This window comes from Parus major, chromosome 24, assembly GCF_001522545.3.
Source record: "Parus major isolate Abel chromosome 24, Parus_major1.1, whole genome shotgun sequence".
NCBI classification, from domain to species: Eukaryota; Metazoa; Chordata; class Aves; order Passeriformes; family Paridae; genus Parus; species Parus major.
Window position 1 is genome coordinate 6,621,416 of NC_031792.1, and position 23,443 is coordinate 6,644,858.

The 23,443-nt window shown below is 43.8% G+C and overlaps 1 protein-coding gene across 7 annotated transcripts in view; it reads right to left on the reverse strand.

Annotated features, from left to right (window-relative positions):
• Positions 1–349: 349 nt before the first annotated feature.
• APLP2 (amyloid beta precursor like protein 2) overlaps positions 350–23,443 on the reverse strand; it is a 48,362-nt gene continuing 25,268 nt past the window's right edge. The window contains exons 4-18 of one of the 7 annotated variants that reach the window (XM_015649759.2): positions 21,571–21,683; positions 19,889–20,058; positions 18,817–19,034; positions 17,053–17,220; positions 14,976–15,091; positions 14,281–14,355; positions 12,947–13,105; positions 12,373–12,501; positions 8,347–8,446; positions 7,625–7,795; positions 7,006–7,041; positions 4,231–4,298; positions 3,281–3,355; positions 2,624–2,779; positions 350–1,877 (exon numbers count right to left, since the gene is read on the reverse strand). In XM_015649759.2, coding sequence (XP_015505245.2) covers positions 1,776–1,877; positions 2,624–2,779; positions 3,281–3,355; positions 4,231–4,298; positions 7,006–7,041; positions 7,625–7,795; positions 8,347–8,446; positions 12,373–12,501; positions 12,947–13,105; positions 14,281–14,355; positions 14,976–15,091; positions 17,053–17,220; positions 18,817–19,034; positions 19,889–20,058; positions 21,571–21,683 — 1,856 coding nt within the window. In that variant the 3' untranslated portion in view covers positions 350–1,775. Of the gene's footprint in view, positions 1,878–2,623; positions 2,780–3,280; positions 3,356–4,215; positions 4,299–7,005; positions 7,042–7,624; positions 7,796–8,346; positions 8,447–12,372; positions 12,502–12,946; positions 13,106–14,280; positions 14,356–14,975; positions 15,092–17,052; positions 17,221–18,816; positions 19,035–19,888; positions 20,059–21,570; positions 21,684–23,443 lie in introns of all 7 variants that reach the window. The other 6 variants (XM_015649758.2, XM_015649757.2, XM_015649763.2 and 3 more) reach the window with 6 other exon arrangements.

The window sequence follows — 23,443 nt, forward strand, 5'->3', positions numbered from 1 at the left end:
TTGCTCCCACAGGCTGTGCCAGCAGCCACCTGCATCCTGGGAATGGGGAGAACCATCCACAGGACCTCCCACAAGCAGCCAGAGGCAGCAGCAGCCCCAAGTCTCCCCAACGTGCACTCCAGCAGCTGCTTTAACACTACTCAGGATCTGGCCACTGGTTTAGCATCCTGCCTCCTCCTCTCCACTAAGGTCATCAGGATCTGGAAATACCACAAAAGACTCCAGGCATGGTTATACATCAATACCTGTGCAGTCTTTCTCACCATCAGGGAAAGGTTTTGTGAGCTCCACAGGACACAGTGGGAGGAGAGGGAATTAGAGCAAGCCCATGAATAAAGAGAAGAAACAATCCGGAAGTTAAAGTGTTTATTGATGTGTTTAAACTTTGTACATTCCCCACAGACCACACTAAGGAGTTTGCAGGTAAATCTGTGCATAGTGGGAAGAAACACAGAAAGGGGAAGAAAAAATAAAGTCACAGGAAAAATAGAAAAAATACACCACAGGTTACCAGAACCCCCAGATTTAAAAAAGCCGTGAGCATTAACACCAACTATACAAGCATTACAAAGACATGATGATGGTGAGTGGAACAATGCCCCTTCAGGTCTTCTTGGGGCCTATGCATCCCATTTCCCTTAAAGCAGGCAGCATTCCTTTCCCAACATGTCACTCTCTTCCCTCTCCAGCTAAGAGAGCTCTGTGTTTGTCAGCTCCCAAGGTCCCAGTTACTGCAGTTATTTGTCATTTTTGGCCCAACATCACCCAGGGAGATGCAAAGGCTCAGAAACCTGCAGCTCTTAACTACTTACCATGTTGGTGAGGCAGGAGAGCTGGGGAAATTAGAAAGTAGTAGCAAGAGAGGGCTGTTAATGCCAGGTGAGTACTGAAGGAAACTGGATGAGAACAGAGGATTTCAATTCAATACCAGAACTTCCAACTCTAGAGCAGAACTGAATCTGGAAGGGCAATGTGCAGACCTCAGTATCTACAAACCATGTTCTAACAGTCCACTAGAATTACTATAAACAGAGATACTAGAAGCCTTTTAACTCCTTGCCTCCAGGGAGTCTTGATTCCTAGAGCCCGAGCTGCTAAGCAGCAGGGTGCACACCACCAGCATATGAAGATGGGTTTTTTTTTCCCTTTTTTTTTTTCTCGTTATAAGGAATTTTGTTAAGTTACCATTCCCAATTCCTTCCTTGCTTACGCTGTAATAGCTCCTATACTTAAATTAATCTCTTTGCAACTCCCAGTGAAAGTCACTTAAAAAAAAAAAAAAGGAAAAATAATAATGCTTTATATATAAAAGCCAAAATGACTGAAGAGCCACAACTATCTCCTTTTTCAAGGTGGGCTGGTACAAATGACCCTCAATATACAGGTGGTCTATCAGAAATAAAAATCAGCATTTCCCATTTTTATATATATAGAACTTGTATCAGACAACAGTACAACAGAACTGGTATTTTCCAGATTATTTAAAAAAAAAAAAAGAAAACTACATCTCAGTCAAATATCTGCAATAGATCCATTTTTCCCATTTAAGGAGATTTATATATCATATTGTTATATTATCATTTCTTCACCCATTTAAAAGAATGGAAATTGTAACTCTACAGTAGTAATTATAGTCTTAATGATCCAGGAGTTCTGAATGTAAGATGAAGTCCTCTTGAAGCAACTGTTGGTCAGTAGTTGATCCAAAACACTGGACCACTTTGGCCCTTCACCCCGCATCTTTTCCCACCAGGGCTATTCTATCTTCATCTCTTTTATATCTGCATCTGCTCCAGGTATTTGTAAGTGGGATTCTCATAGCCATGGTTTTGCATCTTGCTCAGATGCCGCTCCTCGGGGGTGAGCATCGGGTCAACCTTTGGAAAAAACACATGATACTGGTAAAGGATTGATTCCACAGAACAAAAGGCAACTGACAAACACTGAGTGAATACCATGGTGAGCAGCAGACAGGGGAAAAAGGTAAACTGCAAAAGGCAATTTGTTTAATAGAGTTGCTTGTCCAGGACCTGATGCCTCCTGCTCACCCAATCCCCTGTGGGGATGTTCTCACAAATTTGTCATTGCTCAGCCAACAGAGCAAATCAGGGACACACTTCTCTCATTACAGAGGTTGCTATGATCTCTTGCACGGGTGGGGCAAAGGGAAAAGCAGTTTTCTCTGGGCTCCATTAAGTTATCATAGAAATGTGCAAGGAAGAAGGAGTTGTTCTTCAGCATTTGGCCAATCACAACATCTCAATTGTCAATTAGCCAGGAGGACAAATTGCTACGGATTGACTGACTGACTGCCCTGGTAAAGACATTGCCTGAAAAGCTCATTTATTGCTAAATCCTACCCTTAACCAGTCAGGGAAGCCTAACTGAATCCTAGTGATAAGCAAATGCAACTCTGGAGTGGCAGGTGCCAGCACAGCACACTGGGGACTGGTACCTGCACACCAAGGAACAAGTGATGATGGTGTCAGCAGGGACAGAGTTAATTCTACCCAGCCAGAAGCAGAACTCTCCATGGCCTGGAAGCTGCTGCCATCCCCTACCCACACACACATGTGATTCAACACTGACTATTTTCATCCTCAGTTATGGAGCTGTTTCTCACCTCCACAATTCCATGGCTGATGGTCCCATACTGCCTCTTCCTCAGCATCACCAAGCTGATGACTATAACAGTAGCTATGGCAACAGCAATCACCAACAGACCAATAAGGGCACTGCTGCTGAAGCCGAAGTCATCACGGAGAGAGCTGTCATTATCCTGAAAGGAAGAAAACAGAGCAGGCTGAGGAAGAGCAATGAGGGAAATGCACTGTTGAACACAAACCATGGCCACTAGTAAGGTCTTTGACCATCTGTGGTATTGAAGTAGGACTGACTGTACACTAGACAGTGTATATATATATCATCCCTAAGTATTCCACCCCTAAATACTTCACCTCTAAATATGCCATCAAAAGGATAATGAATGCAAAATTCTTTCCCCACTTAGTAGCTCTGGACAGACACTGGCCCACATCACTTCCCTATCCCACAAAATATCCCTATTCCCCTACTTTTGCAGCAGGAGTCAGATTACTATCTAACATGTGTTCACTGTTTACACCTTCATAGAGAAGGGCTCATGTTTCACTCAATGTTTCACTCTGCATGAGCCCCCAGAGGAGCAACCAGGCAGAAAACCCTAAATTCAGACAAAATGAGAATCAAAATCCAGTTTTAGGAATTTGTCAGTCCCTGGATTCAGCAGCCAAAAACGTACCGGCTCATCCACTAGCCCTCCAACACGCTCGGCGTTGAAAATCATCTCCTTCACATCAAGGGTTTCATCAATCACCTAAAAACAGCCACAGAAGAGTTTTATGGAAGGATCCACACAAAACAGGGAGGAGAAGGAAGAGGAAGACAGACAGGAAACCTTTAATGAACACTAGCAAAAGCTCAAGACAACCTACCATCTCCCCTCTGCTCTCAACAATGCTCCACAACATCAGCTCTCATACAGCCACCAGAGATAGTATTACAGCTAGTTACCTCCAGACTACCTCAAACAAAAGCCCCAAAGGAAAAAACAAAGCAAAACAACAACAACAACAAAAAAACAACAAAACAATAAAAAAATAGGTGCTAACTTTGGACCAAGCATTTCTGTTATGCAAGATCTAACCTTGGCTTTAAAACAGCATTGAAAGGAAACTCAAGAGCTGACTTTTTAATTTTTTTAAACCCAAGTAACTGATGTGAAGTGGCTGTCAATAGAACCTAGAGAATTCTTAATCCTGTGGATAGAGACAACTCTTGCTCACCTTCAGAGGAAGGTGAGGCCTTCCCTGCCATGAAAAATAAGTGGGAACACAGAAGGAACACACCAGCATTCGGTGTGCTCAGACAGTGAGTTACCTAGTGAAAATAAAGGGACATCAAAAGGTCTCTGATTGGGAAAAGCATTCCTAAATCAGAGTTCTCAGATTCAGACTGCTAAAGATTTGAAGCTCTCTCCTTCCCTTCCCCTCCCACCCTTCTATTGCTAATCAGTATTAAGAGCCTATAACAGTCACCAAACTGACTCCCCTACACCATATGGATAATGAACACACTGACATTCTGTGAGCTGGAATGAGACATAGAAACAAGCCACTGCTATTAATTAGTGTCCACTGCAGGTTTAGCTTCACAAAATAAAGGTGGAGAGCTCACCACATTTTCATCCACCTTGTTCTTGCTGTTAATCACTTTTTCTTCAGCACCAATCAGCCCATCCAGCTCAGTCATGCCAGAACCTGCACCAAAAAGAGCAAGGAGAGCCCATCAGCCCTTAGGAATGTTTTGGAAGAGTCACCTACTCTGTGTAGAGCTGCCATGCATCGTGCATTTAACTGCACAGACCACTGAGTTAATACTGGTCCTCATGCTGTTGTGTTGTGTCAGATGACAGCTCACAAGCTACAGTGACAAGTGATTAGGAGGGCTATTAATGAGGGGAAATGAGGTGGCAATGAGAGAAGCAGACAGGACTCATCACCAAAATCAGGCTGAGGTGTCAATCCAGACAAACTGCACCGTTAAGTGCTTCTGTTAGGTGGCCCCAGACAAGGCATAACACGCAATGAGTGCAGTAACAGCTGCAGGTGTCACCCTGGGTCACCAACACCCTTACATGACCCTGGACAGGAGTGGACACACATCCATCTGCCAAAAGCCAGCACACAGGGAATGCTTGCGGCATCGCCTACTCTACTGGAGTCAGGCACATCAGCAAGCACCTCAGGAATGACAATTCCAAGGTCACCAGGTATGGCTCTGTAATGAGCTGCTGCCCCATACCTGGAGCAAGCCCAGAAACAATAAATCCTGGGGCAAGGGAGGAGCAGAGAACTATACCAGCCTTTGTACCAGAATACTACTACCCCATTTCCAGGCTGGAACTAGCACTGGCTCAAGAGAAGAATATCAATTAACAGAAGGTCCTGGCATAAACTGTTTGAATCCAAAGCATTTATAAATAGATCAGATCAGTAAGAGAGTCTGATGCAAACTGCCCTGACCTGACATAACACAGCACGTTAAAAGAACACAGGTGTTCCACAGGCGGTAGGGACAATGTAATGACCTGTGATGCACTAGTGCAAAAGCAGGACAGTGAAGCCTCAAACCTTCAGTGGGATCTTTCCAATGTTGTGGGGGCAAGTCAGGCTTCACTGGTGACTGCAAACCCCCTGCTCTGCATAAACTGCTAAACATGCAAGGTGCCCAAGACATTATGTCAACAGCTGCTGGAATTGGCAGCATGTCCTTTGATGAGATGCAAGGAAAGGCTACTTGGCTTCAAGGCAAGTTTTTACAGTGACAAGTTTGTATTGCCTGAAAATGCCACAGAAATAACGTTTCACTACGAAGCACCTCAAGTTTTAGTGCATCACATTTTTCTTCAGAGGCAGTAATCAGATTCCAAGCGCAGCCAAGACTGCCACTCTGACTTCTCACAACTCTTGAAGCACGTCATATTATTATGGAAGTCAATCATTGGGATTTTCAGGAGAAACCAACCACAAATAGTTTGTACAGAACTACTCTATCAGCTTTTGGCCTATGGTTGCTTTATTCCAGTCTCAGGAGCCAATCCAGTTCAGTCTCCAGGGCTAAGAGTTCAGCTGCTACACAGAGCTCTGCTATTTGTCTCAGGGTGCTGTACCTGTAACAGACCCAGTTCTAGGTAGCTCAAAGGCACACTTTAAATTACATACCTTACATGGAAAAAACCCCAAAACCACACACCTGCACAAAATCCCGCCCCCCCCCGCCCAAGCCCTTGAGCAATCCGATGAAAAGGGAAGGGAGAGGAGGAACAAGTGGAAGACAATCATTGTGCCCAAGAAACTCTTATATTTACCCAGACAGGGAGAACTAGCACAAATTTATCATCCTCAAGTCAACAAAGCAGTCATCCAAAGATTTAATAAATAAAAAATCAAACTAACATCTGTCCCAATTCTTGCCAAAGCAGTCAGCACACTGTACACTGTTCCACAAGAAGGATGAAGGTGACTTACATTTGCAAAGAAACACAGATAATGAAAATAGTTTCAAGCTATTTGACCTTCACTGTGTTACAAAACTATGTGTGCTCACATGAAATGGTGATTAGCAAAATCGTCTGCTCTCCTTTGAGACCCATAATATATTTGGAAGCAAAGGCAGATTAAAACACTGGGTTTACTCCACACACAGCTCATGCAGCACTACTCTGCAAGAGCCTCCATTTTCTACTTATCTTTCCCTTATTTCGTATCACTAATAGAGACATTATTTAATGCTAATATTTCTATGCTGCTCTTAAAGCCACTTTTTAGCCAGGCACTGAGCTACAGCAGAATTAATTCTGAGTTAAGGGAGAATTAGAAAACCACACACACTTTGCTGGCATGGAGAGATGCTGCATGTGGGAAGGTGATGCTGAGGAAAGCACAAACATGGAGAAGGAATCTCCTGATTTATCTGTCCCATACTAGCTGCACTAAAGACATAAAGACATTTAGATAGGAAACAGCCTGTGTCCTGAAGAACACTCATTCCTTGTTCAGAGGTATTGCAGGGCATCAAGGACGGGTTCCACAGGAGGCAGAAGAACCTCTGGACTATTCCCCACCAGCACAGCAGGGTTTAATTTGAGAAGTGTCATACATGGAGAGATGCAAAGCACCACTGGAGACACTGGCCAAGGCCATCTTTCCCAGGGGCTAAGAGCCACTCCAGGCACTCTGAGACCCTTGTGAGGTCAGCAGGGAGGAACACACTCACAATCAGATGCTCAGATTAGCTGGCTTCTTTAACACTAGGCCTAAACAAGCAAAACTGAACATGACTGATCTAAGTGAAAGAAGGGAAATGAAAATCAAGGTGAGTATGGAACTAAAATGAAGCTATCAAACACACTGAGAAGGTAGGAGAAGGACTGTAAGCACTGTGAGGGAGCAGCTTAGAACCAACCTTTTTTCATTGGATGGTACAAATCCGGCTGAGGATCTAGCAGGAGGGAAAACAAAAAACAAAAATAGCAGAGAAAGGAGATTAAGAGAGAAAGGAAAAAAGGCTTGTGCATGATTTGTGACTCAGACCCTGGGAAAAGCTTTTAGTCTACAGCTTTAAGCTCAGGACTGTTCAAACATTTTTAAAATAAATACACACACACACACACACCAGCTGTCAACACCCAATGACAAAAAAATAGATATACATTTTTTTTAAAAAAAGGGAATTCCTTCACCCCTTCAGCAGATCACAGCACAAAGATTTGACATTACACAAGAATGCTTTTGTTAAAGACTGAAAATTAATTCCAGAGTCAAGACACACTGTAAAAACTGTAAATACTCTGTAAACACTTGCTGAAAAATGAAAAGAGAGGACAATTTTGCAAAGAGAAGAATCAGAAAATCATTAGAGCAGCTCAGCAGCCATTACTCGCAGCACTGCTTCTCCAGTGAGTGAGGGGTCCTGTCAGGGTGACTGCTTTACATCACCCAAAGGGATGGAGCTTTCTCTGTTCCAGCTGAGCCTACTGTCTAAGGAAAACCACCAATGAAACCCAATGTTCAATTCCACATACCTTCAGTTTCGGGCAAGGCTGGGAAGGTTTTCACCTGGAACGGACGGAAAGGTTTGCCATCCAGGGGAATTTCTTCACTCTCCTCAGAGCTCACTCTGACATCCACCTGGGACTCAGAAATAGAGGACGTGAACTGATCCATGTCTGCATGCTGTTCCTGAAGCAGCTCATCTGAAAGGAGTAAGAGGAATTATTACACAAACTGCATGAAACCTGGCAGTGACAGAGAAGGACAGATGGTTTGAACCAGGCTGAGGCAGGACTGCAGGGGAACATTGCTCTCAGGGCTGCCAGGCTATTTTATCTTGCATATCTCATCTGGAATTCTCAGTAAAGGCGTTGGTTAGAAATACATTTAAATAAGGGCCACGAGTTTTGATGTGGCAAGTGCTTTTGGCAAGATGAGATTAACCTATAAAGGGAGAAAGTGTCTGGGGCTTTCTTACAGGTCTCTTTCATCTCCCTTAGCAAGACAGCTTTGCCATTCTGAATACTGTTGATTTTTTTATTTTTTTTTTAATGGACAGTGAGAATTCTTGAGAACAAGATATTCTGACTGGCTGTTTTCCAAAGTCCAGACAGTATCTTCCCTGAGCCTGAGCCCAAGCCCAAGTGCTTGTTGTAAAGGGACCCCCTCAAAGAAGAGAGCAATCTTTTGAGAGCTCATTGGATACAAAAACTTGGGAGTTTTTTCACAGCAGCATAGGGGCAGACACACTAACCAATCTCATCCTGGATTTCTTCAGCCACATATGGCACCTTGTAGAGCAGAGACAAGCTTTGATTCATCCGTTCCTCAATCACATGAAGATGCGTCATTACCTGCAGATGTAAAAGTGTGTTGGAGTAAGCAAAAACTGTCAGCCACTTCATGGTAGCAGTTCTTTCCCTGCTCACTAAAATAGCTATTACTAGTGGATTTGCCATGGCAGGCAATAGAGGACACAGATCCACCCAGCCCAATTCTCTGACTGATGCTCTCATGCTTCACTGGAACTGGCCGTCTGTAGACGGTGCTCTCAAGAGTTTAGGAAATGTTGGGAGTAAGGGAGGATTCAGCTGACTCTCACTGTAACCAGCTCTCCACTGGAAACACTAAATTGCCACCAAAGCTGGTATTTCCCATATGCCAAACATAGTCATAATTCATCTCCTGTAACAGCTTTATTAAATGGATTCTCATTCCTGACTGCTAGGAAAGTTACAGGCAAAAGGAGCAGAGAGGATATTTTATCAGCTCTGGTTTCAGAACAAAGGTGCCTTTCAAACCAACTGTGGCATTACATTTGTCCGACACACCCACTCATTGGCACCAGTATTCTTCCTTCCTTTGAGAAATACATTCAAGCTCTGGGCAAGCTCAGATCACTCCTCCCAAGCACATTAAATTCAGCGGTGAAGTCAGGCCTGACCTGAAGAGGGTGCTGCATAAACAGGGATCAAGGAGAGCAAGGAAACATTTATATAGATGGCCAAACATTGCAAAAAGCTGAAGAGTCAGAAAGACCTGTTTCACAGTCTGATGTGTGCCTGAACTGTAAAAGCAAGGATGAAAACCATTTAATTTTGCATGTGGCACTTGTCAATCAAAGAAATCGACTGAGGAGCTTAAAGAGCATGTGAAAAGTAAAGGGAATGGAAATTGAACCGTACCACCCACATTCCTTGCACGTCAATTTGTTGACACTGAAGCCTTCAGAGTGAATTAAGGATTGTTGAGGATTTAGCTTAAGAACACAGTCCACACACTCCCTTCTGAACTGTGGCAGCAGCAGAACAATGCACTGGTCTGGGCTGTGCTTGACACATCTCTGAAAACGTGACCATGAATTCCACATGGAGAGCCAAGCATCATCATAACCACCACAGTTGCCACCACTCTGGGGATGTGCAGCTTAACAAGAACTCCACAGGCAGGGGAAGATGAGGAGACACAAGGTGAACGTTCACTGCCAACACCCAGAAACAACGTGGAACCCATGGAATCTGCCACCTCCCAGTCTGAGGTTTGCTTCTGGAAAATCACTGTGACGCCACTCTGTCCTTCACCAAAGGTGACAGCAACAAGCTCCAGACCGTGTCCTACCCTTAACCCAGGATATTTCCACCTTGTGGTTATACAGTTTTTTTATGCATTTTTTTCCTCAGTGACTCTTTCTTCCTCTTGGCAGCACTGGATGTGCTCCACTGCACTGTCTCCCTACACCTCTCTCCATTCTTTCTTCTTGCTTATCTTTTGTGCACTGCAGAATTCAAAAATACTCCAAAGCAGTGTACCAGCCACAAACTGGGACTAGGAAAACATTCCTAAACCTGCAACTAGACAGTGAGTTCTCTCTGAACCTGAGAAAGGGCACAGCCTTCCAAACAGATTTTTCAGTGTTAACAGGCCATTCTTGATTTGAATTTTTAATCAGCTGGGCCTTTCAGCACATCTTTCACCATTTTAAAACAAGCAAAAACAAGTATCAACATAATTCCAAAAACTTGTGGAGTATCTGCAAGTACTCTTATGAGTACAATAACCAGGTTGGGAGCAACATATTCACATATACTACCCAGCAGAAGGAAAAGAATTTTCTGGATGTTCAGAAGTAAAATACAGTGTAATGGTGCAGTAGGTCGAATGCTGGCCAAATGCCAGTACACCCATTATAATTATTTACTCATTTTCTGCTGTGAGATAAGGATTGGGAGGAGAGCAAAGCAGGCTCAAACTTTAAAGGGTATAAAGAAAACTTTATTAACGAAATTAAAATATTAAAAGAAAAATAGTAAGAAATCAGAATAAACCTTCAGAACACTTCTCCCCCCAACTTTTCTTTCTTTTTCCAACTGATAATATATATATGTACAGAGACAAATTTCTCATTTTCAGTCAGTTTACCACTCTTAAAATAATCTTTCTTCAGTCCACTTAGGGAGAAGAGTCTCTCCTGTCATACCATGAAGATGTTTCCACAAGAAACTCTTCTCTTGTGGTTATAATTTTCACTAATAAAAAGTTCCAGTGCAGCCGCCTGGAAATCTGCCATTGTGAAATCCCTCCCATGGTTTGGTAGTTTTCCCACAACTACCACCATGGGTCATTTCAGATTATTGGGGTGCAATTTTAAGCATGAGTGGTTCTAGCATAGAAACAGAAGTTCTCATCTTTTATCTCTGGGAACAGAAGTTTTCTTCTTCCATTCCTGGGCCATGGTTTTTCATCTCTCTCATTTCTCTCTGTTCAAGCTTCTTATTGTATCACAGCTACTTCCACATCTGCTTGCTGCAATATGGGTGCCTCAGCTCATGGCTGTGGTTAGAATGCTACATTCCCCCACAGTGCATTCTGTGAGTTACAGGGGGAAAAAAAAAAAGTCTGATGTATCAATTATATCTTCCCCTTAGCTTTACAAGAGAATTTCAGCCCAAGACTAAGGCATCTCCTCGTTCTCCTCCCACCTGGGATTTGACTCCTCCTTCACTTGACCTTAGTGTCTCTGTGTTGTTTTCTTTACATGTCTCCAGCCTTTCCTTTTCTCTCACTCAAGAGAGGATTGATGTCTGCAAGTTTGATCAGTACCCTGAGTTAATATATTGCCCAGGCCTGTGGATGGGCATGTGATCTCTGCCAGGTGGCAGCTGCTCTGGCTGCATGGCCATTTCCTGGCCCTGCTGCAGTCAATTCCAGCTGTGGAGCTGCTTTCTGCATGGGGCTGCAGGGCCACCTCTGTTCTCAGCGGCTTCATTTTCTGCAGTGCCAGCAGAATGCCTCGGTGGCTTGTGGCTGGAGCAGGGCCCAGCTGGCCTCCCCCTGAAGCCCAGCAGAGTCTGCCTGGTCTGCTGGATGCAGCTGGAACTCAGCAGCAGCAAAATCCCAGCCGAGCCGTGCCACAGACTGTCAGCTGGGCTGTGGGGTGGAGCAGGGCCCAGTCTGGCCAGCACTGCAGCACAGCAGGGCTCGACCCTGCCAGCGTCCAGTTACCTGGTCAAAGGCCAGAAGCAAGAGTGCTTTTTCCCAGGACTTATTTGTTTTTAAATGTGATTTCAGAGGCATGTTCAGTTTTCTTCAGTGGTTTAACAGGGTGCCAATATTCAAAACTAGCCAGCTGACTGGTTCCATTTGGTCCAGAGGAAGCTGTTAGCAGTCCTCACAGAGAATCTCAGAGAATCACTTCCGTAACTGATTCATTTTCTCTTTCAAAAGCAATGTTAAACCATGACAAATGGTACAACATAAACTCATCAAAACCAGATTTTCTGATAAAGCTAACAACATTGATCAAGTGCCTGAAAGGGTTGTGAATTATGCTTTGGAGACCAGGCAATAACTCTGCAGAGGCACAAGAGAATTCCCACAAACCCCAAACACAGGCACTATGAAGAACAAGCCTAAGGAAAGAAACATGTAGACACTTGGAAGAAGTGAGGAAGTCTGTTCAAGATAACTAAGTCCCCAGCAAATAAATTTCAGGAGTGCTTGATAAAAGCAAACATAGAACTGATACTGACCTAGTTCTAAACCCCTCAACTTGTCACTGTGACCAACAATGTATAAAACAGAGCTTAAATTTTTAGCAGAGTCAGGCACCAAGGAAAACCACATAGCAAGTGTGTCTGGTGACAGGAAGTAAGCACAGGAGAGAGGGAGAGCTCCACAAGGATGAAGTTCCTGTAGTACCCAGCAACATACAGTTTCCAGAGCCTCCAACAGCCAGGGCTGGGCAACAGTGGCTCCCTTGACAGAAACCCCCCCCTCATACCTGGGATTTCATCTGTGCAGCCTTCTCTGGATCCACTGCCAAGACGTGCTGGTAGTGGCGGATGGTGTGCAGCCTGTCCTTGTTCTCAGCACGGACGTAGCGCTTCAGGGCCTGCAGGATGCGGTGGGGCTGCAGGATGGGAGCAGGGAGCAGGTCAAACTGCTGGAGTCACCCAAACCCGCAGCTGAAAACAGCACTTCAGGTGTGAGCCTACTTTGGTGCTGGACAGATCTGTCACCTGCACTCACCCACTAGATACACACATATTTTTTTAAAATTAAGCCCATTTGACTTAATTTTAAGCCTGTATGACTCAAAAAACCACACCTTATGAACAGTGCCTTATGGACACCAAATAAAGCAGGGTTTTTTTTCCCCAGGCAGGAAGGAGAGAGAGTCAATTACAGACCCACAGCCAAGTCTGCAGCACCAATTCCCACAATGCAGAAGCTTTCCTAGGAACCAATTCCCAGTTTCTGCAAGTCACAGACAATCTTCTTGTCTTCACCAAGACATTGCCACCTGCCATCCTACCCAGAGCTATCCTATTGGAAAAATATGAGAAGAAACTCACACGTGGTGGGTCAGCCTGCAGGGCAGCCAGGTAGTTCTCCAGGGCGATGCGACGGCGATCATTCAGCATGGCTTCCACACGAGCCAGGTGAGTCTCCACCAGCTGCTGCTTCTCACTTGCTGCTTCTTTCTCCAGAGATTTCACCATAGCCTGGAAGTGCTAGAACAAAGACAGCAATCAGTGTGAAGTGCACTGTGTGACCAACAACTCCTGAAATCCCTTCAAACTAACGAAGACTGTCAAACTCCATATCCAACCCATTTACAGTTAGGAGAGAAAGGCATGGAGAAATGCTGATGCAGATCTCATCTCTGAAAGTTCAGTAGTGCTAATGTGCCTTCCAAACTTCCTTCAAAACCATTTCAAAGGTCTGAAGAGTGAAAAGGACCTTGCACATAAAAGACCATGTTGGGGTTGGGAGATTCAGACTGTGCTAAAGAACTGACACAATATTAACTCTTTCCCTCAACCCTGCAATATGAAAACAGGATTCATCCCTGCAGCCTGGAGCCATTAATCTGAATTTGCGAAAGTTCGTAAAGTATTGCATAGGGAATTTTCCATCAGCATGCCTTCAGATCAAATCTCTCTGTATTCTTTTAGAAAGATCATAGACCTCCATTTCCAAAACAACTAGAATAGTCCACTAAGTGTTATGTTTCAACAGAGATAATGACAAACTTCTGGATTTGCACGTAGTTCTAAACAGAGACTTGTATTAAAAAATGCAGAGAAAACTGTGTTCCAGGATAAAATCCAAAGTGGTCTTAAATGCTGGAGTCAATCACTTAGCTATTAGTATATTGGTATATTGGTTTGAGAGTAATTCACAGAGTTGTCACTGCCAGAAGAGCCCTCCCCTAATGATCCCACACTGCAATCCCTCATTAACTTCACAGTCCAAGTGAACTCTCCTCGTAAGGCAAAAGATTAGCATTCTGGCAGCAAACCAGCTTTATCTGCTGTCTAAGGTGTATTTACCAAGTCTGCCCAAGCAGGAAATCTGTGCCCAGATAGCCAGGGCTGACTCTGAACCAGGCTCTGAGGCTCGTGGTTAGTGCAAAACAGGCCAAAAGTCTGAAATTACAATTTGGCTCCACTGTTGCTGTGCTTGAGGAGCAAGATCACTTTCTACTAGTGTGTGTAGGAAAGAACCTGGCATAGTATCAGATCATCTCCAGTTTTAAGAACAAAGCAAGCAATTGAACCAAACCTCCTCTAAAAGGCAGTTGTTGACAGAGCAGGAAGGCTGTTCTTGCATCTCACTTCTCTTTTGTCTCTGAATATTACAATCTCTCCCACTAACTTTCTCCTTTAGGTCATTCCACTCTTACCTGGATCAGAGTCTGCCTTTCTGCCTTAGGGAGATTTACAGCCTGGTGCTCTGCTTCTTCCCACTCCTTTTTCACCTGGACATGAAAAGGACAGAATACATGAACAAGACACAGATTTAAATCTTATCTTTATGAGCTGATTTGCCTTCACAGGTAGATCCTAGCACAGCTGGCTGGGTTTTGAAAACACAAAAGAGCTGTTGTGAGGGTTAAGCCTAGCACTTAATCCCTCTGAGTAACAAGACATACTTCACAGAATCCCAGAAGGATTTGGACTGGAAGGGACCTTAAAGCTCATCTTGTTCCACCTCTGGCTATGGGCAGGGACACCTTCTACTAGACCAGATGGCTCCTAACTCTGTTCAACCTGGCCTTAAACACTTCCAGGTATGTGGAATCCACAATCTCTGGGCAACCTGTGCCAGGGCTTCAGCACCCTCTGAGTAAAGAATTTCTTCCCAGCATCTAATCTAACCCCTCTTTCCCAACAATGGAGAAATAAAAATCTGACTCCTATGGTGTGGTCATACTGAAAGAAACACACAGAAGGCTGGAAACTGGAAAGCAAGTCACTTCACCACCAATTTTTCCAGTTTTCCTAGGGTGGCTCCTTAAACCAGGACACCAGTAAAACAGAGGCAGCAACCCAACAAACAAACAATTGCACAGCACAAAGCCTGAAGGCTGACACTCACCCGGTCCATGCGGTTGTGGTGCCTGACCTCCAGCTGCTCCTTGGCCTTCTGGAAGCGGGCATGTTCATTGTCATCAGCAGGGGTTTCAAAGTAGACATCCACATCATCAGTTGGCACTGCATGAAGAGGGAAGGGCAAGCAGAGCATCAGAAACCTGCAATCCAGGACTGCAGAGGGCAAGGGGAGGAATCTCCATGCCTGCCTAATTAGTAGTCTGGCAAGCTGAGCCTACTGAACCACCAACTTCCAGAGTCCATTTTGGAATCTTTATGGTGCCAATTTTCTGTCCAACATCAGCACCATCAGTCAAAATGGCAGCAATGACCACAGGTCCCAGGACTGTTTGGCCTGCATAGTGCTGAGGTGAGCAGCACTCAGCTCCAGAAACACAGTGCCTGGCATGGCAAGATAAAGAACTCCTTTTCCCTTCCCCTCCACATTGGTTTCGGATGGTTTAAGTGACATTCTGTGCATTTGCTGTTTGCTGATAAGCTGGCTCCAGACATCAGTAATATGATTAGGGAGTTTGACAATAAATCTGCACAAAACCAGTAAGTTACAGTTCAAACCTACCTTCCCTACCAGATGCACCAAGAAGGACTTGCAGGCAATGATATTAGACAAGACAACAACAGAAGGAGGCTCAGTGTGACAAAGTGACTTGTCCAATACACTGGAAGGTTTGTAACTTCAAGACATCCAAATTTGACAAGGGGAAAGACAAAATTTCAGAACTGATAAACTTCAAGCATCTACAGAATCCACATCAGGGGCTCTGTATTCCATATGCTGCAGTCCAGGAAGTGCTGAAAATACTGTGCTACAGTATTAGGAACTACACATCCCAGAGCCTTTCTGAAAGATCTGTGGCAAACATGATGCACTCGCTTGTTGCCCTTTGCCTGAGGGAAGGTACAAAGGGGCAGTTAAGGCAACCTGTCATCCATGTTAGTTATTCCTGGAAAAACCTCCAACATGTCATTAAAGACAGCATGCTTCAGGAAAAAAATTACTTGGCACTTCAGCATGAACACTGGGTAAGAGTTTAGCATGCACTGCACCCACCAACCTTCCCTCTAACTAGGTGGAAATAATGACAACATACAACACAGGCACTATTGTTGTGTGCAACGGACAATATCATATCAGTCCCATATTCTGGCCCTGCTGCTGGCATTTCTAAACCAGGCTTGGACACAGAGAACTCTCTTCCCAGTGCCAAATCTTTCTGTAACAGGACAATCTTTTGTACAAAAAGCTCCTGACATCTGCATCTTTTCTTTCACTGCCTCAGTTAGATCAGCCCAATCTAAAGCACTTGCATGAAGCACATTTTGTAAACAGGATTATGGCTGTATAGTCAGGCTGCCAAGCCCCAGATAACACAAAAAGCCTTTGAAAAGCTTTAATGGTAGCTGAAGTGGAAGTGCTGGAGTTCAACAATAAGATTAATAAGGAGGTTAAAATGTTTTTGGTAGTTCTATCATCTGACATAAAAGCCAGTTGAAATTGGTGCCAAAAACCTTAAGTACTCAAAAACACAGGGATTGAGTTGTGATTTGTATTTCATACCAAGCTGAAAATGGAAAACTGAATTCTATACTACTGGTCTGATATTTTCCAAAATTAAAGTAGCAAGAAAATGCCTACTACCAGGAGAAGAGCTGCTTGTTTTTCAGGATCTACTGTTGAACAAACGCATGGTAACACGACCAGGAAAAGCAAGGGCTTCCTTATGTATATTTTGATTAAAAAGCCAGGTTGATTAGGCAAGAGGTCAGAGACAGCCCCTGGTCGCTGCTGTAGATCTGGAAGAGGACAGCTGAGCCCTCAGCAAGAGCTGCAAGTCACCAGGGAGCACAGACAGCATATGGTTTGGGACACCTTCCCCAGGAACAATCACCCTATGGACCTAGGGAAGTGAAGACAGGAGGAGACTGCTGCAAAGGGACAGACACCAGAACCAAAGGGATAAGCTACAATCAGGTCCTCTATTGCCCAAGGGAAGGAGGAGGAGACACCACACGCCAGACAGACAGTGGCCAGCTGCAAAAGGCCAGTGGGAGGCAGGACTTACTCATCTTTTTACACACAGCCATACAATACTCCTCTGACTCAAAATTGTTCCTGTTGCCTCCGCAGCCTCCATATATAAAGCGAATGCATTTTCTCTTGTTAGGATCGAAGTACCAACGAGGCATCACAGCCCGGCAGGGCCCTGTCATGGCCTCCTGGGAGCAGACAGCTGTGTGGAGACGGGTAAGAACATGAGCTGGTGAGGAGCACAGGCCTTGCTGAGCGATTTACATGATGCAGAGGTGGCTCTATTTCACTCCTTCCTCTGAGGCACAGGCCTCAGCATCACTGCTGCAACAACCCAAGGGCCTCTGTCAGTTTTGGGGGGTTTAACATTCCAAAGCATCCATCACAAGCTGGTCAGGGAGATGCTTTGCACGTTGTGCTTTGGAGATAGCCAAGCAGCTCGCTCTGTCTCTACACGGAGCTCTCATCTGTGAGAGACTTCTCCAGAGCCAGGGGCTGGGACAGCAGAAACCTGTTCTGCTGATGCCACAGCATTATGCCCTGGGTGCCCCAGTGGGAGAACCTCCACTCTATAAAACCAACAGCGTGGAATGCCAGTCAAGTAGGGCTGCTTAAAGCATCAAAGGATGTCCAGTTCACTGCACTCTGCCTGGACAGATACTCCACATCTTACAGGGCAGGTGTAGAAGTAAGTGAAAAAGCAGGCTAAACAAAGGGAGTGATCTCCATGCCAGCCTCAGTCACTGAGGTTTTAAGGTTTTAAACATCTGTGCACCAAATATTAAAATTTCATGTAGCCATGGCATGGGGAATGCTTCATGGTGAGCCAGCAATAGCAGCTGGGATGCTCTGAGGCAAGAGAACAGATATAGTGTATAAATTAGCAACTGTTCATGGTACTTCTGGGAAAAAAGACTGTATACCCCCAAAACAGACACCCCAATCATATTCCTCCAAGGCTCTTACAACACCTGCAGATCTGCAACAACCCTGTATACTCATGAGCTAAGCCTTGTTTCAGCAAGGAAAATCATCTGCAGCATGCTGGCATTTTTCCAGAAAGATGTGAGAACTGCTGGCAATGATTCAGTGATCTGTAGCTAATTGAATTTCATTCCCTCTCTGCTCCTCCCTCCTCTGCAGACACTTCTACATGCAAAGTGTAAGGACATCACATAATGCTGAGGCACCACACCATGAGCCCTCTGCAAGGGCACCTACACCCAACAAAAGCTGCCACCTGCACAGTAGATTCTACTACAGTGGAAAATAAACCTTAACATATAATAAAGTTGGGGCAGTTGTGCTGGCTTTCTTTTGTGGAAGGAAAGTGTTCATGCAAAGGCAGCACCAAGAATGCTCCTCACCCTTAAATGACCAGATGGCACTTCTATAGAGCATGGCCCACCACTTTCTGCTTCCTCATTTTAAGCTGGTATGAACCACCAGATTTTAAATTTACAGTGTACTGTGTTCCCTTTAAGATTTTCCAAAATTTGAAGATACGGCTTTTCTGACTCATCACTGCACCTTCATGAGGCGTTTGTTTAACATGCCAAACACTGGGCTTCCTGCCAGCAGAACTGCTGTTTATCTGGAAACATATGGTCCATGCTCTAGAGAGAAAATTTCAATACTTGAAACAAGCATCATCAGCTTTCCTCTGTTTGCTAACGTATCTAGCAAATAAAACTTCCAAGTGGCACTTATTGACTTGATCAAAACCCCATCACTAACTGCCATCCAACAGGAATGATCTCAAGGGAGCAGGAGGCCTGTGGACTGGAATGTGTCTTACATTTCATGTCACTGCTCACTTCTTTTTCAGCCATAGCCTTGTCGCTGCTGGGCTCTGTGGGGGTCTCTTCATTGTAGTCATCAACCTTGTAGCTGTCATAGTAGTAATCACGGTCTTCCACCACATCCTCCTCCTCTTCCCTTTCATCATCCTCATCCTCATCTTCCTCCACAGCTGTTCCTGTGAAGTCTTCTATACCTGCCTCTGTAGGGAACTCACTGGAGGGACAGAGATAAATTAGGGAGTAAAGTTAAGGCTAATCACTTGGATGTACCAGAATAATGATTCTTTACATCTATTCTAGAAATGGGAGAAGTAAGTGTACCAACTATTGATTAGCCCATCACTCACAGCAAGAGACATCCCTCATTACAGACACTCCTACTTCTGGCAGGCAGTTTCTCCACGGCTCTGGCTTCATGTGGCATCTTTCCATTTTTCAGTAAGTGAAAGTCTAACCTTGGGGCAGGTTCCTACTGCAGAATCTCAGAATGGTTTGTGTTGGGAAAGACCTTAACGCCCCTCTTGTTCCACCCCATTCTCTGGGCAGGGACACCTTCCATTATAACAGGCTGCTCCAACCTCCATCCAACATGGCCTTGGACACTTCCAGGAATGGGGCAGCCACAGCTTCTCTGGGCAACCTGTGCCAGGGCCTCAGCACCCCCTCACAGGGAATAATTTCTTCCCAATATCCCATCTAATCCTGCCCTCTGGCAGGGTGAAGCCATTCCTCGTTTTCCTGACACTCCACGCCCTTGTCCAAAGCTCCTCTCTTGGAGCCTGTTTAGACATTGGAAGGGGCTCTAAGGTCTCCCTGGAGCCTTCTCTTCTCAAGGCTGAATGATCCCAACTCTCTACAGCGATGAAGGGAGAGGGGGTGTTTAGCTCTTCTGGTAAAAGGGGCACTACAAAGCCATTTGTCCTCTTCAGGCTCAGGACACTCCTTTAGGAAACTCAGAAGCACAGAAATTTGCTCAATCCTCACCACAAGGGAGCTGCTGTGTGAAATATCCTCAAGCAGCAGCTTCACGTACAAAGCTGTCAATATCTACACCAGTAAGAACTCTACCTCTTGTAAAGGTCATAGTCTTCATCCTCATCCTCCTCCTCTTTGGACAGAGCCTCATCCACAACCTTAGTCTGAGGACAGCACACATATTCTGTTCCATGGAACTGGTCCACTCCACAGGGCAGGAGCATCCCGTAGCTGTGCAGGATCATCCCTTCTGTCAGACAGGCCTGAAAGAGGAGCCCATTCATATCAGTTCAGCATCATGCTCTTCCTTTGGATAAAGCTCAAGTTTACCTATCAGAGATCCCAAGAATGGTTTAAGTTTTACAGCAAAAACAACAGCAACATATGACCTAAATCTGAACATCAAAGGAAAGTGGATTTGAAACCTGTAGTGTAAAAAAAAAAAAAACAAACCATGAAAGTCCCAGATTCAGAAACACCCAGTACTTCCTGGTGTTAGCATTTCACACCCCAGCCCCAACAACTACTGGTTTGTCAACATAGAAAAGTCCAGGGGAAAAAAAAAACTAAACAATTTGTGCCAACGCAAAGGAGAACACTTGAAAGAACCAGAAAGGGTATTTGCTTTCCTGAGCTGGCCATTTCACTAAACTTTATCTATTAAACTTTACATTGGAGCAAGTGAGTAATTGCTCAAATGGACTTTGTATCAATATTATTTTACTATGCTGTAGATGAAAATCAATTAGATAATTAAAGAAAAAGTCAAATGTAAACTATGCTTACACATTACATCTTTACACTTCTCTTAAGCTAAGTAAATACTTGGCTTTGAAGTGCCCAGAAAAGAATGTAGGAAAGCTTTATTATACCCATCAGAATCCTTTTGTGCTTTGCTTTGTTACAGATTTTAAATGAGCCAAATATTGCTAGATAAGTTCTCCAACTACATTTAAAGTAAATGATTTTTCAATTTTCTAGACAGTAACAAGTTTACCGTCAATTAAAAGATAATTACTCTAGTACAGCTTTATTTAGATGGATTTTTGCTCACAGGATTTTAAAGAAATAGGAATTTTAAGTAGAGCATCCTTAACCTCATCTGGTTAACAACTGGTCTTTGTGTTGCTGTTTCTACAGTTGTTGCTTCTACAAAATAGAAAACATGCACATTCTGTCATGATCTTATTTTGATTACTCCAGCTTCAAATGGGAGTGCAGAGCTTTTGCAACAATTTACCTAGTCTGATAAAAAAACCACAAACTCACCCCACCAAAACCATGGGCTAGATTTATTCTGAGAATATAATCCACCTCTTATGTAAAACCTCGACTAATCAGTCCCAACAAAAATCAGATTGCTCCCAGGCAAGCCCTCCCAACCAAATCCCCAGCAGCAGAAGGCACATTAAAGCAAGATGTGCAAGAAAAATAGGAACTATCCTATGCCCACTGTATCTCCCTGAAAAGAGAAAAGAAAGAGGTATGAACCATTGGTTAAAGCAGTATCCCAGAGGGCTGACTTCAATTCCTAGCTCTGAGGTATGGATAAGCTATTTAGGACAGCTTTCCGTGAAGAATAACTCAATTGCTACACAGGTTTTTTTAAGCCACTGTGAGTACTTTTAAATTTTTATCTCCTTGCTGTTTGCCTCAGTTCATTGACTGGAACATGGGAGCAGTAATACAGAGAGAAATATTGCTATGGTCCAACACTACAAGCATCCAAATGGACAGATCTGGAATAAACACTTCTGTCCCAGTGGCTCCATTACCTCCTTTGCCACAGTGTGCCAGTGCTGGTGGCTTTCACACACATCCATGCGCTCCTTGTGGAAGAACCGGCATTTCTCAGGAACCAGAAGGACGTCACTTACAAACTCACCCACTGAAAAACACAACAGCCACAGTTCACACTCATTTAGCTTCCAACAGCAAATAAAGTCTCCATGAGAACTTCCCCAAAGTGCACTCTATGCATGTGCCTTGAGGGCTTGAAGGAGACAAGTCACACCAGCTCTGAAAATTATTTCTGAGAATCTAAAGAAAAACAGAACCTCAGAGATTCCAAGGTAAAATCATGGACACAGGGTGATTCTGCTGACCCCGAAAGCTGAACTGAAGGCAGAGTTTAGAGTGCAAGTTAATAGTTGTTCTTCCATAAAAGGATTGACTGAAGATTTCAAACAAATCTTTGAGAAGTCTGTGTCTGCACTAGGAAGTTTCAAACTACTAATCACCTATTTTCAAATGAGCTGCATCATACTAAACTTCCTTCACGCTGCCTGCTGCTGTAACAGCCTGGAAATCTTTATATGCTGAGAGTGTTATGTATGTTTTCAGTATTTGAGCAAGTCTTGTTTGTTTTTGTTTTATTTTTTTTCCAGATGGTTTAATTAAAGATCAACTGCAGCACATTCACTGTCTTAACCAAAACACATGGGGCTGGAAAATAAAAACTATTCCACCTAAATATCAGAGTACAACCAGAGTCAGCAAATATACTGCATTCCAATATCAAGATAACTACAACCTCACCAGCATGAGAAAGCTTTGGCACAATCTTTGTGCCAAACCCAGACTTTTGCTTTTGAGGAAGATGGGAAAGAGAATCTCTCCACTGTACCGACTCTACTTTAGCTGGACTTAAAAGCTATTTAGCCTGAATTTCCATCATTATTCAGTTTGGTACCAATACATATGAACTAAGGATCAGAACTAAATGAGCATCACTTCCTGTTCTTATCCCAGCAAACGCTGCCACTGGAATCCAAACGTGACATTTTCTCCAAGCTGAGGTTTTTCTTTCTTTCTGTCAGATTCAAATGCTGCATTCGGTAATTTTAAAATAAGGAGAAAGCTAGATACTCTGAGATGACCAGGAAAAGATCTTCAGCCCAAGTGTTTCAAAGCAGCATTCCCTGCACACATGGCCAGCAGCTTTAGGAGCCATTTGTTAAAATTGGAGAACAACTTTTAAGTCAAAGACTTTTTCTCACAAAGTCTCCACAAAGCAGAATTCTTCATCCAACCTGTCTTTCACACCATCTTTTCAAAATATATTTTAAATATTCTTTGCGTGACCAATTTTTTTGCAGCTCCTTACTGTTGATACTAAAAGGTCATAGACACATCTCCAAGTACAGAGAAGTTAAATAGTTTAGATTACCTGACAACTGAAGACAATGAAATCAAATTACCTTCCTCATCCCTTTCCAATTACTTACTTTTAAACTAACAGAGAGACTGTATTTTCTCCATTTTCTTATCTCTAAACAGGCCAGTTAGAATTTTGAATTAATACTCTTCCACCTTACTCTAGGTTCCCAAAACCTAGGAAAGGTTTAAATGCTTCTGGTAATAAAAGTAAAACTGAGCAAACCAAGAGACTGTGGTTCTGAGGGCTGAAGGCAGAAGATTCATGAGTTTTTCACCTACAAAGGGGTTTGCCTTGGTGGGGGAAGAGCAGGAAAGATTAAACAAGGTATGGTGACAGGATACTCAAGGTACTCTGTGCATTAATGTATCAAGGAAAACACAACCAAGAAAGGGAACAAAATCCCACAGTTTGACTATAATCCCAGAGAAACAAAACACTTATTTATAACAGGCAATTTGTGGTGTGTTAGAGACAAAGAGGTTTTATAG